This window comes from Nelusetta ayraudi, unplaced genomic scaffold (assembly GCF_046127955.1).
Source record: "Nelusetta ayraudi isolate G7.1 ecotype Tasmania unplaced genomic scaffold, CSIRO-AGI_Nayr_v1 ptg000175l, whole genome shotgun sequence".
Lineage (NCBI taxonomy): Eukaryota > Metazoa > Chordata > Actinopteri > Tetraodontiformes > Monacanthidae > Nelusetta > Nelusetta ayraudi.
In genome coordinates, this window is record NW_027466224.1 from 982,301 (window position 1) to 995,741 (window position 13,441).

At 46.7% G+C, this 13,441-nt stretch overlaps 1 protein-coding gene across 1 annotated transcript in view; it reads left to right on the forward strand.

Moving 5' to 3' along the window:
- The window catches only part of LOC142881030 (unconventional myosin-VIIa-like), a 40,170-nt gene that overhangs the window by 21,890 nt on the left and 4,839 nt on the right, over window positions 1-13,441 (forward strand). Inside the window, exons 36-45 of the mRNA XM_076015068.1 lie at window positions 239-432; window positions 900-1,024; window positions 1,613-1,770; window positions 2,006-2,159; window positions 2,289-2,444; window positions 2,691-2,796; window positions 2,869-2,982; window positions 3,152-3,239; window positions 3,668-3,774; window positions 4,567-4,752. Of these exons, the coding sequence (XP_075871183.1) occupies window positions 239-432; window positions 900-1,024; window positions 1,613-1,770; window positions 2,006-2,159; window positions 2,289-2,444; window positions 2,691-2,796; window positions 2,869-2,982; window positions 3,152-3,239; window positions 3,668-3,774; window positions 4,567-4,752 (1,388 nt within the window). The remainder of the gene's footprint in view (window positions 1-238; window positions 433-899; window positions 1,025-1,612; window positions 1,771-2,005; window positions 2,160-2,288; window positions 2,445-2,690; window positions 2,797-2,868; window positions 2,983-3,151; window positions 3,240-3,667; window positions 3,775-4,566; window positions 4,753-13,441) is intronic.

The following is a 13,441-nucleotide window of genomic DNA, read 5'->3' on the forward strand; positions in this document are numbered from 1 at the left end:
AAAGGTTGGGGGTTCGAACCCCCTGCTCTATCCCAAGTCTCTGCCGTCGTGCCCATGGGCAAGATGCCTCCATCACACTGACCCCAGAGTTAAATATTTATTTATACATACTGTTGCATCTGATCTATCTGATACTTACCTTTAATACCAATATTATATTTTGAGACAATGTAAAACATCTGCAATTATATCTTATAAAAGTGGAGTATAGCCACGCCCCAATGTTGTTCTTTCACAGCGGAGGGCGACTCGACAACATTTCTGAGCTTTTCGAAGGGAGACTTGATCCTGTTGGACCAGGACATTAGTGAGCAGGTGCTCAACTCTGGATGGGCGCATGGAGTCAATGAACGGACCAATCAGAGAGGGGATTTCCTGGTTGATTTTGTTTACGTCCTACCCACCATCACCCGACCTCAGGAGGACATAGTGGTGAGAGGAAGTATAGTAAAAACAATGTTTGGATTGTACACAGTTTTAGGATTCTTCTCAGACAATTTAAACTGGTCAAACATTGCTGTGTTATAGTTACATTACTACAAACACATAAATGTTGCAATTTAATGTCATTTTACCTTAATGTCACAGTCGGTATTTGGTAAATGTGAGATCAACTTGGGGATCAAATAGAAGATCATGACATGAGTCACTTTGACAATATGTCTGCTTACCAATAGACACCAGGTCAATAAGTGCAAATACTTTCACCTGCATCTGTTATTGATCTGCAAAGCCATTTTTCATTCATGTGCCAAGTGTTAGAATGGAAGCTTGCTTCTAACGTGCAGCTTTTTGATGCGATCCACTGTTTTCAGACCGGCATCGTCACTTTCTGTTGTTGTTTGTTTTACTTTTTCAACTTTGGTTCGAACTGATGTGAAATGGTTCCAACCAATCAGGCGTTGGTGACCATGCCACCCAAGCAGCAGCAGGAGTCTGTCCCTGTTGCACAACTTGTTATGCAAGAGAACAGCAGCAGGATGAAGCCTTACACACTGGAGGATTTCTCTTATGACTACTTCAGGTACACACACACGCACACACACACACACCCATACAGTGTGTGTTTATTGACTGTTATGGTTGCTGTTTGTATAGAAAATGAACGTGTGTGATGGGACAAGATCAGCCGTCAATTCGTGTCGCGAGTCTTGAACTCAGCTGGTGAAGTAGAGCCACTGCAGCCAGACCTTTAGGACTGGGCTCTGTTTAAGGCAAAGTTAAGCCCAGCAGAAGAGTGAATAGGTGATAAGTTGAGTGAGGAGTTCAGGTATTGACGGAAACTGAACTGAAGCTCCACTTGCACTTTGGAACACTGCGTTTTGAAAGACTGGGCCGGTTGTCAGCTGAATCTTGTTCTTTAAATGGTGTCATCGACATAGAGATGGAGGATTTCCTCACTGTATTGGACAGCTTTGCTTTTAATGATGTGGGAGCTTTGCAAGTGTTGCGCTGCGCAATTGTGTTACTGTCACGGGTGAAATGAAGACACACCGGGGAGCATTTCTGGGGTTCTTTTTGGAGCACACTCGATGTTGCACATTACAATGTACACTGGGATCATGTGGAATCAGACTGCATTTTTTTTGTTTGTTTGTTTGTTTTGGCCAAGGCCACCTCCGAAGCACACCTTGAGTAGAGTGATGGTCACGAAGAACCGTGGGAAGGACAAACTGTGGAGCTGCACCAGGGAGCCATTAAAGCAGCCGCTGCTGAAGAAGGTCATCAACCACGAGGACCTGGCCCAGGAGGCCTGCATGTCCTTCATTGATATCCTCTTTCCTTCCCGTTCTTGTAAACAATGTCTTCTTATTATGGTTTATTAACTTAACAATAATGTACTGCATGTCATTGCAGTTTTACATACAAGCATTCATTGTCCTTTAGTGCTGGCCCCTGCTGTCTATGCTTGACATAGTGTCTGTGCATGACTTCAGAACCAGGCCATGACAACAACAACACAATGTGCAAGTGAATCCAGTTGATGCCTTGACTCGTGTCCCACCGTTGATGAAGTACATGGGCGACTACCCGTCCAAAAGGACACGATTAGTTAACGAATTAACAGACCAGATTTTTGAAGGAGCGCTGAAGGCGGAGCCTCTCAAAGATGAAATCTACTGTCAGATCATCAAACAGCTGACGGACAACAATGTCAAGTATGTCACAACTCTGTCCTTTCTCATCATTAAACTGTTAAAGTTGCAAAGCCTGTCCAATCTCATGAAGATACTAAATAGAACGTACAACGTGCCATGATGACCCCACTTGAACTTGTGCAATCACAGGTACAGCGAGGAGAAGGGATGGGAGCTGCTTTGGTTGTGTACTGGTCTGTTTCCTCCCAGTAAGATATTGTTGCCACACATCCAACGTTTCCTTCAGTCGAGGAAACAACATCCTCTCTTCGGAGACTGCATGCAAAGGCTGCACAAGGCTCTACGGTAGGGATTCCTTCTGCTGTCTTAGTTCTGCCACATTAAGTTTCACTGCAGTACAAACACAAATTTAACAAAATTGTCATATACATACAGTACATGTACAATCATGCAGACATTACCCTAACCCTAACCCTAACATGCACGTATTTTATGAGTATAGTACTCCACCCTGGGATTGGTACTGATACCTGATACTGGTATATATATACTGTATATACAATTTTTTCCAACTGCTTGTTTTGGTGACAGCAATGGATCTCGGAAATACCCCCCTCATCTGGTGGAGGTAGAGGCCATCCAGCATAAAACGACCCAGATCTTCCATAAAGTGTACTTCCCCGATGACACAGACGAGGTATTTAACACTAAATCAACATTTCATATGTAACAAGTCACCTGCCAAAACAGTTTCATCTTGAACCTGCAGGCCTTCGAAGTGGACTCCAGCACCAAAGCCAAGGAGTTTTGCCAGAACATCTCCAACAGACTGCTTCTCAAGTCTGCTGAAGGCTTCAGCCTCTTTGTGAAGATCACAGACAAGGTCAAGAGTGTTTTGTTACTCAGTGTGTATGCACGCATGTGTGTTGTTATCATTATTATTATTATTATTATTATTATTATTATTATTATTATTATTATTAGTAGTAGTAGTAGTTAGAGTCGAGCTGGAGTCAACTGCACTCGGTTCATTGTGTGGACGTCCTCTGCAGGTGATCAGTGTACCGGAAGAAGATTTTTTCTTTGACTTTGTGAGGCATTTGACGGAATGGATCAAAAAATCTCGACCGGCTAAAGACGGTTTGTCTCTGTCATGTGTGCATACAAAACTTGTTTGAGGTTGAGGTCCTTTTTTTTGGCATTTATTGTGTGGAAATTAAAATATGACAGACACACAAGAACTTATTTTTTAAAAATATGTGTGGTCTACCACACACACACACACACACAAGTTGAACTAGTTTAGTTGTTTTTAATGAAGACATAAATCCACAATTCAGAAGGTATAAATGATATTTCTTCAGCTTTGCCTTTGACTGCATGATGTTTATTCCTTGTTGATGCTGCTCAAAGTTGCGTGTAAACTACAAAACACCAACAAACCTAGTAGTTCAATTTGTGGCAATCGTTGGATTTTGAAATGTGAATTTGTTTTGATTTGAAAATCATCATCAGGTTTTTTTTTAAAGCCACTTTTACATGTTGAAACCATCTGCTGCTTTTTGCAGGAGTTGTCCCATCTCTGACTTATCAGGTGTTTTTCATGAAGAAGTTGTGGACCAACACATTTCCAGGAAAAGACACTTTTGCCGACTCCATTTTCCATTACTACCAGGTGGTGTTTCTATCTATCTTCCTCATTATTATCTTATGGACCCTGTGTCAGTCAGAGTGCTTCATGAATTTATTTTATATTTATCTGTCAAATGTGGCCGTCAATGTCAGCAGGTGGTAACGCTAATCAAGGCTAAGCCATTGCTTTGGTCTGAAGTCTTTGAAAAGTTGCGTCTTGAAACTGACTGCCGTTATTCAAAGAGCCACAACTGAAAAATGTCTTAAAAAAAACAGCCTCAGCTTCCCCTCGCTGTAGATGTTGCTCCCAGCTGAATCCATTTTGTTGATTAGTCAGCGAGTTTCACGCTCAGCAACTTGAAGCGAGATTTAGACTTCACTGTCACGTCAACATTCATGCTGGAACTGAGGCACTTCCCTGATTTTTAGCCGTTGCAAATAAAGTTTTACTCAACAAAGTCCAAACCAATGTAGAGGTTGATTGTGCCACACATTGTATTGTAATGTGTTCACTGGCCCTGCGTCCACGGGTCTGCACGGGTTCAAAAACAAGCATGTGAGGTAAATTGCTAACTGTGTGTGTGTGTGTGTGTGTGTGTGTGTGTGTGTGTGTGTGTGTGTGTGTGTGTGTGTGTCTCCAGCAAACCCCTTGACCCTGAGGTCCTGGAGAGAGGGGGTAGAGAAGATGGATGGATGGATGGCTCATTATTATCATTATTATTATTATTATTATTATTGTTATAATGATAAAGTCGTACTCAATGGTGTATTTATTTAGTGTACACACTTTTTCAAATACATGTTGATTTGTTTGTTTCTTCCGTGAACTGAACAGGAGCTTCCCAAGTACTTGCGTGGCTACCACAAGTGTTCCAGAGAGGAAGTTTTTCAACTGGCAGCCCTCATCTACCGCGTCAAGTTTGAGGAGGACAAATCCCACTTTCCTACAATTCCCAAGATTCTCCGGGAGCTGGTGCCCCAGGATCTCATCTGTCAGATGTCTCAAGAAGATTGGAAAAGAGTAAACCTGCACATAATATTGGTTGCATAGTTGTTCTGGGGTTGAGCCTGACGTCGCTCCGCCTCTCTGTCCCGTGACTTCGAGCTCTTTGCGTTCTCTTCTTGACGAGAGCCGTGCGTGTTGTACTAGTGCACGGGAATCTCTGCCTCCAGTCCATCAGAACAGTCGTCCCATGACCGTGATAAACAGCGAAAAGCAACCGTCCCAAATGCAGTATGTGGAAGTCACATGCTAAAATGATCCTGGATATAATGCTGGATTTTCCTCACTTGGGGATCTGGGTGTTGGCTACACAAGAAGGATGAAGCCTCGTTCTGGTCCCGATGAAGCAGCAAGTGGCCCCATGTCTCTAGGACAAAGTTGACCTTTGACCCCATTTACTTGCATGGTATTAGGGATAGGGTTAAGGCTGAAACTAGGGTTAGGGTTAGGGTTAGCTGAAATTAGGGTTAGGGTTTCAGGGTTCCTCATGGGCTGGAAGCCCCAAATTTGGCGTGGGCGTGTCTTAGGGGCTCCTGATGAAGCAGCAAGGGGCCCCATGTCTCTAGGACAAAGTTGACCTTTGACCCCATTTACTTACATGGTATTAGGGATAGGGTTAAGGCTGAAACTAGGGTTAGGGTTAGGGTTAGGGTTTCAGGGTTCCTCATGGGCTAGAAGCCCCAAATTTGGCATGGGCGTGTCTTAGGGGGTCCCGATGAAGCAGCAAGAGGCCCCATGTCTCTAGGAAAAAGTTGACCTTTGAACCTCATAGACTTGCATTGAATCAGGGTTAGCGATAAGGCTGAAACTAGGGTTAGGGTTAGGGTTAGCTGAAATTAGGGTTAGGGTTTCAGGGTTCCTAATAGGCTAGAAGCCCCAAATTTGGCGTGGAAGTGTCTTAGGGGGTCCCGATGAAGCGGCAAGAGGCCCCATGTCTCTAGGAAAAAGTTGACCTTTGACCCTCAGAATTGCATTGAATTAGGGTTAGCGATAAGGCTGAAACTAGGGTTAGGGTTAGGGTTAGCTGAAATTAGGGTTAGGGTTTCAGGGTTCCTCATGGGCTAGAAGCCCCAAATTTGGCGTGGGCGTGTCTTAGGGGGTCCCGATGAAGCAGCAAGAGGCCCCATGTCTCTAGGACAAAGTTGACCTTTGACCACATTTACTTACATGGTATTAGGGATAGGGTTAAGGCTGAAACTAGGGTTAGGGTTAGGGTTAGGGTTTCAGGGTTCCTCATGGGCTAGAAGCCCCAAATTTGGCGTGGGCGTGTCTTAGGGGGTCCCGATGAAGCAGCAAGAGGCCCCATGTCTCTAGGAAAAAGTTGACATTTGACCCTCATAGACTTGTATTGAATTAGGGTTAGCGATAAGGCTGAAACTAGGGTTAGGGTTAGGGTTAGCTGAAATTAGGGTTAGGGTTTCAGGGTTCCTCATGGGCTGGAAGCCCCAAATTTGGCGTGGGCGTGTCTTAGGGGCTCCTGATGAAGCAGCAAGGGGCCCCATGTCCCTAGGACAAAGTTGACCTTTGACCCCATTTACTTACATGGTATTAGGGATAGGGTTAAGGCTGAAACTAGGGTTAGGGTTAGGGTTAGGGTTTCAGGGTTCCTCATGGGCTAGAAGCCCCAAATTTGGCGTGGGCGTGTCTTAGGGTGTCCTGATGAAGCAGCAAGAGGCCCCATGTCTCTAGGAAAAAGTTGACCTTTGAACCTCATAGACTTGCATTGAATTAGGGTTAGCGACAAGGCTGAAACTAGGGTTAGGGTTAGGGTTAGCTGAAATTAGAGTTAGGGTTTCAGGGTTCCTGATAGGCTAGAAGCCCCAAATTTGGCGTGGGCGTGTCTTAGGGGGTCCCGATGAAGCGGCAAGAGGCCCCATGTCTCTAGGAAAAAGTTGACCTTTGACCCTCATAGACTTGTATTGAATTAGGGTTAGCGATAAGGCTGAAACTAGGGTTAGGGTTAGGGTTAGCTGAAATTAGGGTTAGGGTTTCAGGATTCCTCATGGGCTGGAAGCCCCAAATTTGGCGTGGGCGTGTCTTAGGGGCTCCTGATGAAGCAGCAAGTGGCCCCATGTCTCTAGGACAAAGTTGACCTTTGACCCCATTTACTTACATGGTATTAGGGATAGGGTTAAGGCTGAAACTAGGGTTAGGGTTAGGGTTAGGGTTTCAGGGTTCCTCATGGGCTAGAAGCCCCAAATTTGGCGTGGGCGTGTCTTAGGGTGTCCTGATGAAGCAGCAAGAGGCCCCATGTCTCTAGGAAAAAGTTGACCTTTGACCCTCATAGACTTGTATTGAATTAGGGTTAGCGATAAGGCTGAAACTAGGGTTAGGGTTAGGGTTAGCTGAAATTAGGGTTAGGGTTTCAGGATTCCTCATGGGCTGGAAGCCCCAAATTTGGCGTGGGCGTGTCTTAGGGGCTCCTGATGAAGCAGCAAGTGGCCCCATGTCTCTAGGACAAAGTTGACCTTTGACCCCATTTACTTACATGGTATTAGGGATAGGGTTAAGGCTGAAACTAGGGTTAGGGTTAGGGTTAGGGTTTCAGGGTTCCTCATGGGCTAGAAGCCCCAAATTTGGCGTGGGCGTGTCTTAGGGTGTCCCGATGAAGCAGCAAGAGGCCCCATGTCTCTAGGAAAAAGTTGACCTTTGAACCTCATAGACTTGCATTGAATTAGGGTTAGCGATAAGGCTGAAACTAGGGTTAGGGTTAGGGTTAGCTGAAATTAGGGTTAGGGTTTCAGAGTTCCTCATGGGCTAGAAGCCCCAAATTTGGCGTGGGCGTGTCTTAGGGGGTCCCGATGAAGCAGCAAGAGGCCCCATGTCTCTAGGAAAAAGTTGACCTTTGACCCTCATAGACTTGTATTGAATTAGGGTTAGCGATAAGGCTGAAACTAGGGTTAGGGTTAGGGTTAGCTGAAATTAGGGTTAGGCTTTCCGGGTTCTTCATGGGCTAGAAGCCCCAAATTTGGCGTGGGCGTGTCTTAGGGGTTCCTGATGAAGCAGCAAGAGGCCCCATGTCTCTAGGAAAAAGTTGACCTTTGACCCTCATAGACTTGCATTGAATTAGGGTTAGCGATAAGGCTGAAACTAGGGTTAGGGTTAGGGTTAGCTGAAATTAGGGTTAGGGTTTCCGGGTTCTTCATGGGCTAGAAGCCCCAAATTTGGCGTGGGCGTGTCTTCGGGGCTCCTGATGAAGCAGCAAGTGGCCCCATGTCTCTAGGACAAAGTTGACCTTTGACCCCATTTACTTACATGGTATTAGGGATAGGGTTAAGGCTGAAACTAGGGTTAGGGTTAGGGTTAGGGTTTCAGGGTTCCTCATGGGCTAGAAGCCCCAAATTTGGCGTGGGCGTGTCTTAGGGTGTCCTGATGAAGCAGCAAGAGGCCCCATGTCTCTAGGAAAAAGTTGACCTTTGAACCTCATAGACTTGCATTGAATTAGGGTTAGCGACAAGGCTGAAACTAGGGTTAGGGTTAGGGTTAGCTGAAATTAGAGTTAGGGTTTCAGGGTTCCTGATAGGCTAGAAGCCCCAAATTTGGCGTGGGCGTGTCTTAGGGGGTCCCGATGAAGCGGCAAGAGGCCCCATGTCTCTAGGAAAAAGTTGACCTTTGACCCTCAGAATTGCATTGAATTAGGGTTAGCGATAAGGCTGAAACTAGGGTTAGGGTTAGGGTTAGCTGAAATTAGGGTTAGGGTTTCAGAGTTCCTCATGGGCTAGAAGCCCCAAATTTGGCGTGGGCGTGTCTTAGGGGGTCCCGATGAAGCAGCAAGAGGCCCCATGTCTCTAGGAAAAAGTTGACCTTTGACCCTCATAGACTTGTATTGAATTAGGGTTAGCGATAAGGCTGAAACTAGGGTTAGGGTTAGGGTTAGCTGAAATTAGGGTTAGGGTTTCAGGATTCCTCATGGGCTGGAAGCCCCAAATTTGGCGTGGGCGTGTCTTAGGGGCTCCTGATGAAGCAGCAAGTGGCCCCATGTCTCTAGGACAAAGTTGACCTTTGACCCCATTTACTTACATGGTATTAGGGATAGGGTTAAGGCTGAAACTAGGGTTAGGGTTAGGGTTAGGGTTTCAGGGTTCCTCATGGGCTAGAAGCCCCAAATTTGGCGTGGGCGTGTCTTAGGGTGTCCCGATGAAGCAGCAAGAGGCCCCATGTCTCTAGGAAAAAGTTGACCTTTGAACCTCATAGACTTGCATTGAATTAGGGTTAGCGATAAGGCTGAAACTAGGGTTAGGGTTAGGGTTAGCTGAAATTAGGGTTAGGGTTTCAGAGTTCCTCATGGGCTAGAAGCCCCAAATTTGGCGTGGGCGTGTCTTAGGGGGTCCCGATGAAGCAGCAAGAGGCCCCATGTCTCTAGGAAAAAGTTGACCTTTGACCCTCATAGACTTGTATTGAATTAGGGTTAGCGATAAGGCTGAAACTAGGGTTAGGGTTAGGGTTAGCTGAAATTAGGGTTAGGCTTTCCGGGTTCTTCATGGGCTAGAAGCCCCAAATTTGGCGTGGGCGTGTCTTAGGGGTTCCTGATGAAGCAGCAAGAGGCCCCATGTCTCTAGGAAAAAGTTGACCTTTGACCCTCATAGACTTGCATTGAATTAGGGTTAGCGATAAGGCTGAAACTAGGGTTAGGGTTAGGGTTAGCTGAAATTAGGGTTAGGGTTTCCGGGTTCTTCATGGGCTAGAAGCCCCAAATTTGGCGTGGGCGTGTCTTCGGGGCTCCTGATGAAGCAGCAAGTGGCCCCATGTCTCTAGGACAAAGTTGACCTTTGACCCCATTTACTTACATGGTATTAGGGATAGGGTTAAGGCTGAAACTAGGGTTAGGGTTAGGGTTAGGGTTTCAGGGTTCCTCATGGGCTAGAAGCCCCAAATTTGGCGTGGGCGTGTCTTAGGGTGTCCTGATGAAGCAGCAAGAGGCCCCATGTCTCTAGGAAAAAGTTGACCTTTGAACCTCATAGACTTGCATTGAATTAGGGTTAGCGACAAGGCTGAAACTAGGGTTAGGGTTAGGGTTAGCTGAAATTAGAGTTAGGGTTTCAGGGTTCCTGATAGGCTAGAAGCCCCAAATTTGGCGTGGGCGTGTCTTAGGGGGTCCCGATGAAGCGGCAAGAGGCCCCATGTCTCTAGGAAAAAGTTGACCTTTGACCCTCAGAATTGCATTGAATTAGGGTTAGCGATAAGGCTGAAACTAGGGTTAGGGTTAGGGTTAGCTGAAATTAGGGTTAGGGTTTCAGAGTTCCTCATGGGCTAGAAGCCCCAAATTTGGCGTGGGCGTGTCTTAGGGGGTCCCGATGAAGCAGCAAGAGGCCCCATGTCTCTAGGAAAAAGTTGACCTTTGACCCTCATAGACTTGTATTGAATTAGGGTTAGCGATAAGGCTGAAACTAGGGTTAGGGTTAGGGTTAGCTGAAATTAGGGTTAGGGTTTCAGGATTCCTCATGGGCTGGAAGCCCCAAATTTGGCGTGGGCGTGTCTTAGGGGCTCCTGATGAAGCAGCAAGTGGCCCCATGTCTCTAGGACAAAGTTGACCTTTGACCCCATTTACTTACATGGTATTAGGGATAGGGTTAAGGCTGAAACTAGGGTTAGGATTAGGGTTAGGGTTTCAGGGTTCCTCATGGGCTAGAAGCCCCAAATTTGGCGTGGGCGTGTCTTAGGGGTTCCTGATGAAGCAGCAAGAGGCCCCATGTCTCTAGGAAAAAGTTGACCTTTGACCCTCATAGACTTGTATTGAATTAGGGTTAGCGATAAGGCTGAAACTAGGGTTAGGGTTAGGGTTAGCTGAAATTAGGGTTAGGGTTTCCGGGTTCTTCATGGGCTAGAAGCCCCAAATTTGGCGTGGGGGTGTCTTCGGGGCTCCTGATGAAGCAGCAAGTGGCCCCATGTCTCTAGGACAAAGTTGACCTTTGACCCCATTTACTTACATGGTATTAGGGATAGGGTTAAGGCTGAAACTAGGGTTAGGGTTAGGGTTAGGGTTTCAGGGTTCCTCATGGGCTAGAAGCCCCAAATTTGGCGTGGGCGTGTCTTAGGGTGTCCCGATGAAGCAGCAAGAGGCCCCATGTCTCTAGGAAAAAGTTGACCTTTGAACCTCATAGACTTGTATTGAATTAGGGTTAGCGATAAGGCTGAAACTAGGGTTAGGGTTAGGGTTAGCTGAAACTAGGGTTAGGATTTCCGGGTTCTTCATGGGCTAGAAGCCCCAAATTTGGCGTGGGCGTGTCTTAGGGGCTCCTGATGAAGCAGCAAGAGGCCCCATGTCTCTAGGAAAAAGTTGACCTTTGACCCTCATAGACTTGTATTGAATTAGGGTTAGCGATAAGGCTGAAACTAGGGTTAGGGTTAGGGTTAGCTGAAATTAGGGTTAGGGTTTCAGGATTCCTCATGGGCTGGAAGCCCCAAATTTGGCGTGGGCGTGTCTTAGGGGCTCCTGATGAAGCAGCAAGTGGCCCCATGTCTCTAGGAAAAAGTTGACCTTTGAACCTCATAGACTTGCATTGAATTAGGGTTAGCGACAAGGCTGAAACTAGGGTTAGGGTTAGGGTTAGCTGAAATTAGAGTTAGGGTTTCAGGGTTCCTGATAGGCTAGAAACCCCAAATTTGGCGTGGGCGTGTCTTAGGGGGTCCCGATGAAGCGGCAAGAGGCCCCATGTCTCTAGGAAAAAGTTGACCTTTGACCCTCAGAATTGCATTGAATTAGGGTTAGCGATAAGGCTGAAACTAGGGTTAGGGTTAGGGTTAGCTGAAATTAGGGTTAGGGTTTCAGAGTTCCTCATGGGCTAGAAGCCCCAAATTTGGCGTGGGCGTGTCTTAGGGGGTCCCGATGAAGCAGCAAGAGGCCCCATGTCTCGAGGAAAAAGTTGACCTTTGACCCTCATAGACTTGTATTGAATTAGGGTTAGCGATAAGGCTGAAACTAGGGTTAGGGTTAGCTGAAACTAGGGTTAGGGTTTCCGGGTTCTTCATGGGCTAGAAGCCCCAAATTTGGCGTGGGCGTGTCTTAGGGGCTCCTGATGAAGCAGCAAGAGGCCCCATGTCTCTAGGAAAAAGTTGACCTTTGACCCTCATAGACTTGTATTGAATTAGGGTTAGCGATAAGGCTGAAACTAGGGTTAGGGTTAGGGTTAGCTGAAATTAGGGTTAGGGTTTCAGGGTTCCTCATGGGCTGGAAGCCCCAAATTTGGCGTGGGCGTGTCTTAGGGGCTCCTGATGAAGCAGCAAGTGGCCCCATGTCTCTAGGACAAAGTTGACCTTTGACCCCATTTACTTGCATGGTATTAGGGATAGGGTTAAGGCTGAAACTACGGTTAGGGTTAGGGTTAGCTGAAATTACGGTTAGGGTTTCAGGGTTCCTCATGGGCTAGAAGCCCCAAATTTGGCATGGGCGTGTCTTAGGGGCTCCTGATGAAGCAGCAAGTGGCCCCATGTCTCTAGGACAAAGTTGACCTTTGACCCCATTTACTTGCATGGTATTTGGGATAGGGTTAAGGCTGAAACTAGGGTTAGGGTTAGGGTTTCAGGGTTCCTCATGGGCTAGAAGCCCCAAATTTGGCGTTGGCGTGTCTTAGGGGGTCCCGATGAAGCAGCAAGAGGCCCCATGTCTCTAGGACAAAGTTGACATTTGACCCCATTTACTTACATGGTATTAGGGATAGGGTTAAGGCTGAAACTAGGGTTAGGGTTAGGGTTAGCTGAAATTAGGGTTAGGGTTTCAGGGTTCCTCATGGGCTAGAAGCCCCAAATTTGGCATGGGCGTGTCTTAGGGGCTCCTGATGAAGCAGCAAGTAGCCCCATGTCTCTAGGACAAAGTTGACCTTTGACCCCATTTACTTGCATGGTATTTGGGATAGGGTTAAGGCTGAAACTAGGGTTAGGGTTAGGGTTTCAGGGTTCCTCATGGGCTAGAAGCCCCAAATTTGGCGTTGGCGTGTCTTAGGGGGTCCCGATGAAGCAGCAAGAGGCCCCATGTCTCTAGGACAAAGTTGACATTTGACCCCATTTACTTACATGGTATTAGGGATAGGGTTAAGGCTGAAACTAGGGTTAGGGTTAGGGTTAGCTGAAATTAGGGTTAGGGTTTCAGGGTTTCTCATGGGCTAGAAGCCCCAAATTTGGCATGGGCGTGTCTTAGGGGCTCCTGATGAAGCAGCAAGTGGCCCCATGTCTCTAGGTCAAAGTTGACCTTTGACCCCATTTACTTGCATGGTATTTGGGATAGGGTTAAGGCTGAAACTAGGGTTAGGGTTAGGGTTTCAGGGTTCCTCATGGGCTAGAAGCCCCAAATTTGGCATTGGCGTGTCTTAGGGGGTCCCGATGAAGCAGCAAGAGGCCCCATGTCTCTAGGACAAAGTTGACATTTGACCCCATTTACTTACATGGTATTAGGGATAGGGTTAAGGCTGAAACTAGGGTTAGGGTTAGGGTTAGGGTTTCAGGGTTCCTCATGGGCTAGAAGCCCAAAATTTGGCATGGGCGTGTCTTAGGGTGTCCCGATGAAGCAGCAAGAGGCCCCATGTCTCTAGGAAAAAGTTGACCTTTGAACCTCATAGACTTGCATTGAATTAGGGTTAGCGATAAGGCTGAAACTAGGGTTAGGGTTAGGGTTAACTGAAATTAGAGTTAGGGTTTCAGGGTTCCTGATAGGCTAGAAGCCCCAAATTTGGCGTGGGCGTGTCTTAGGGGGTCCCGATGAAGCGGCAAGAGG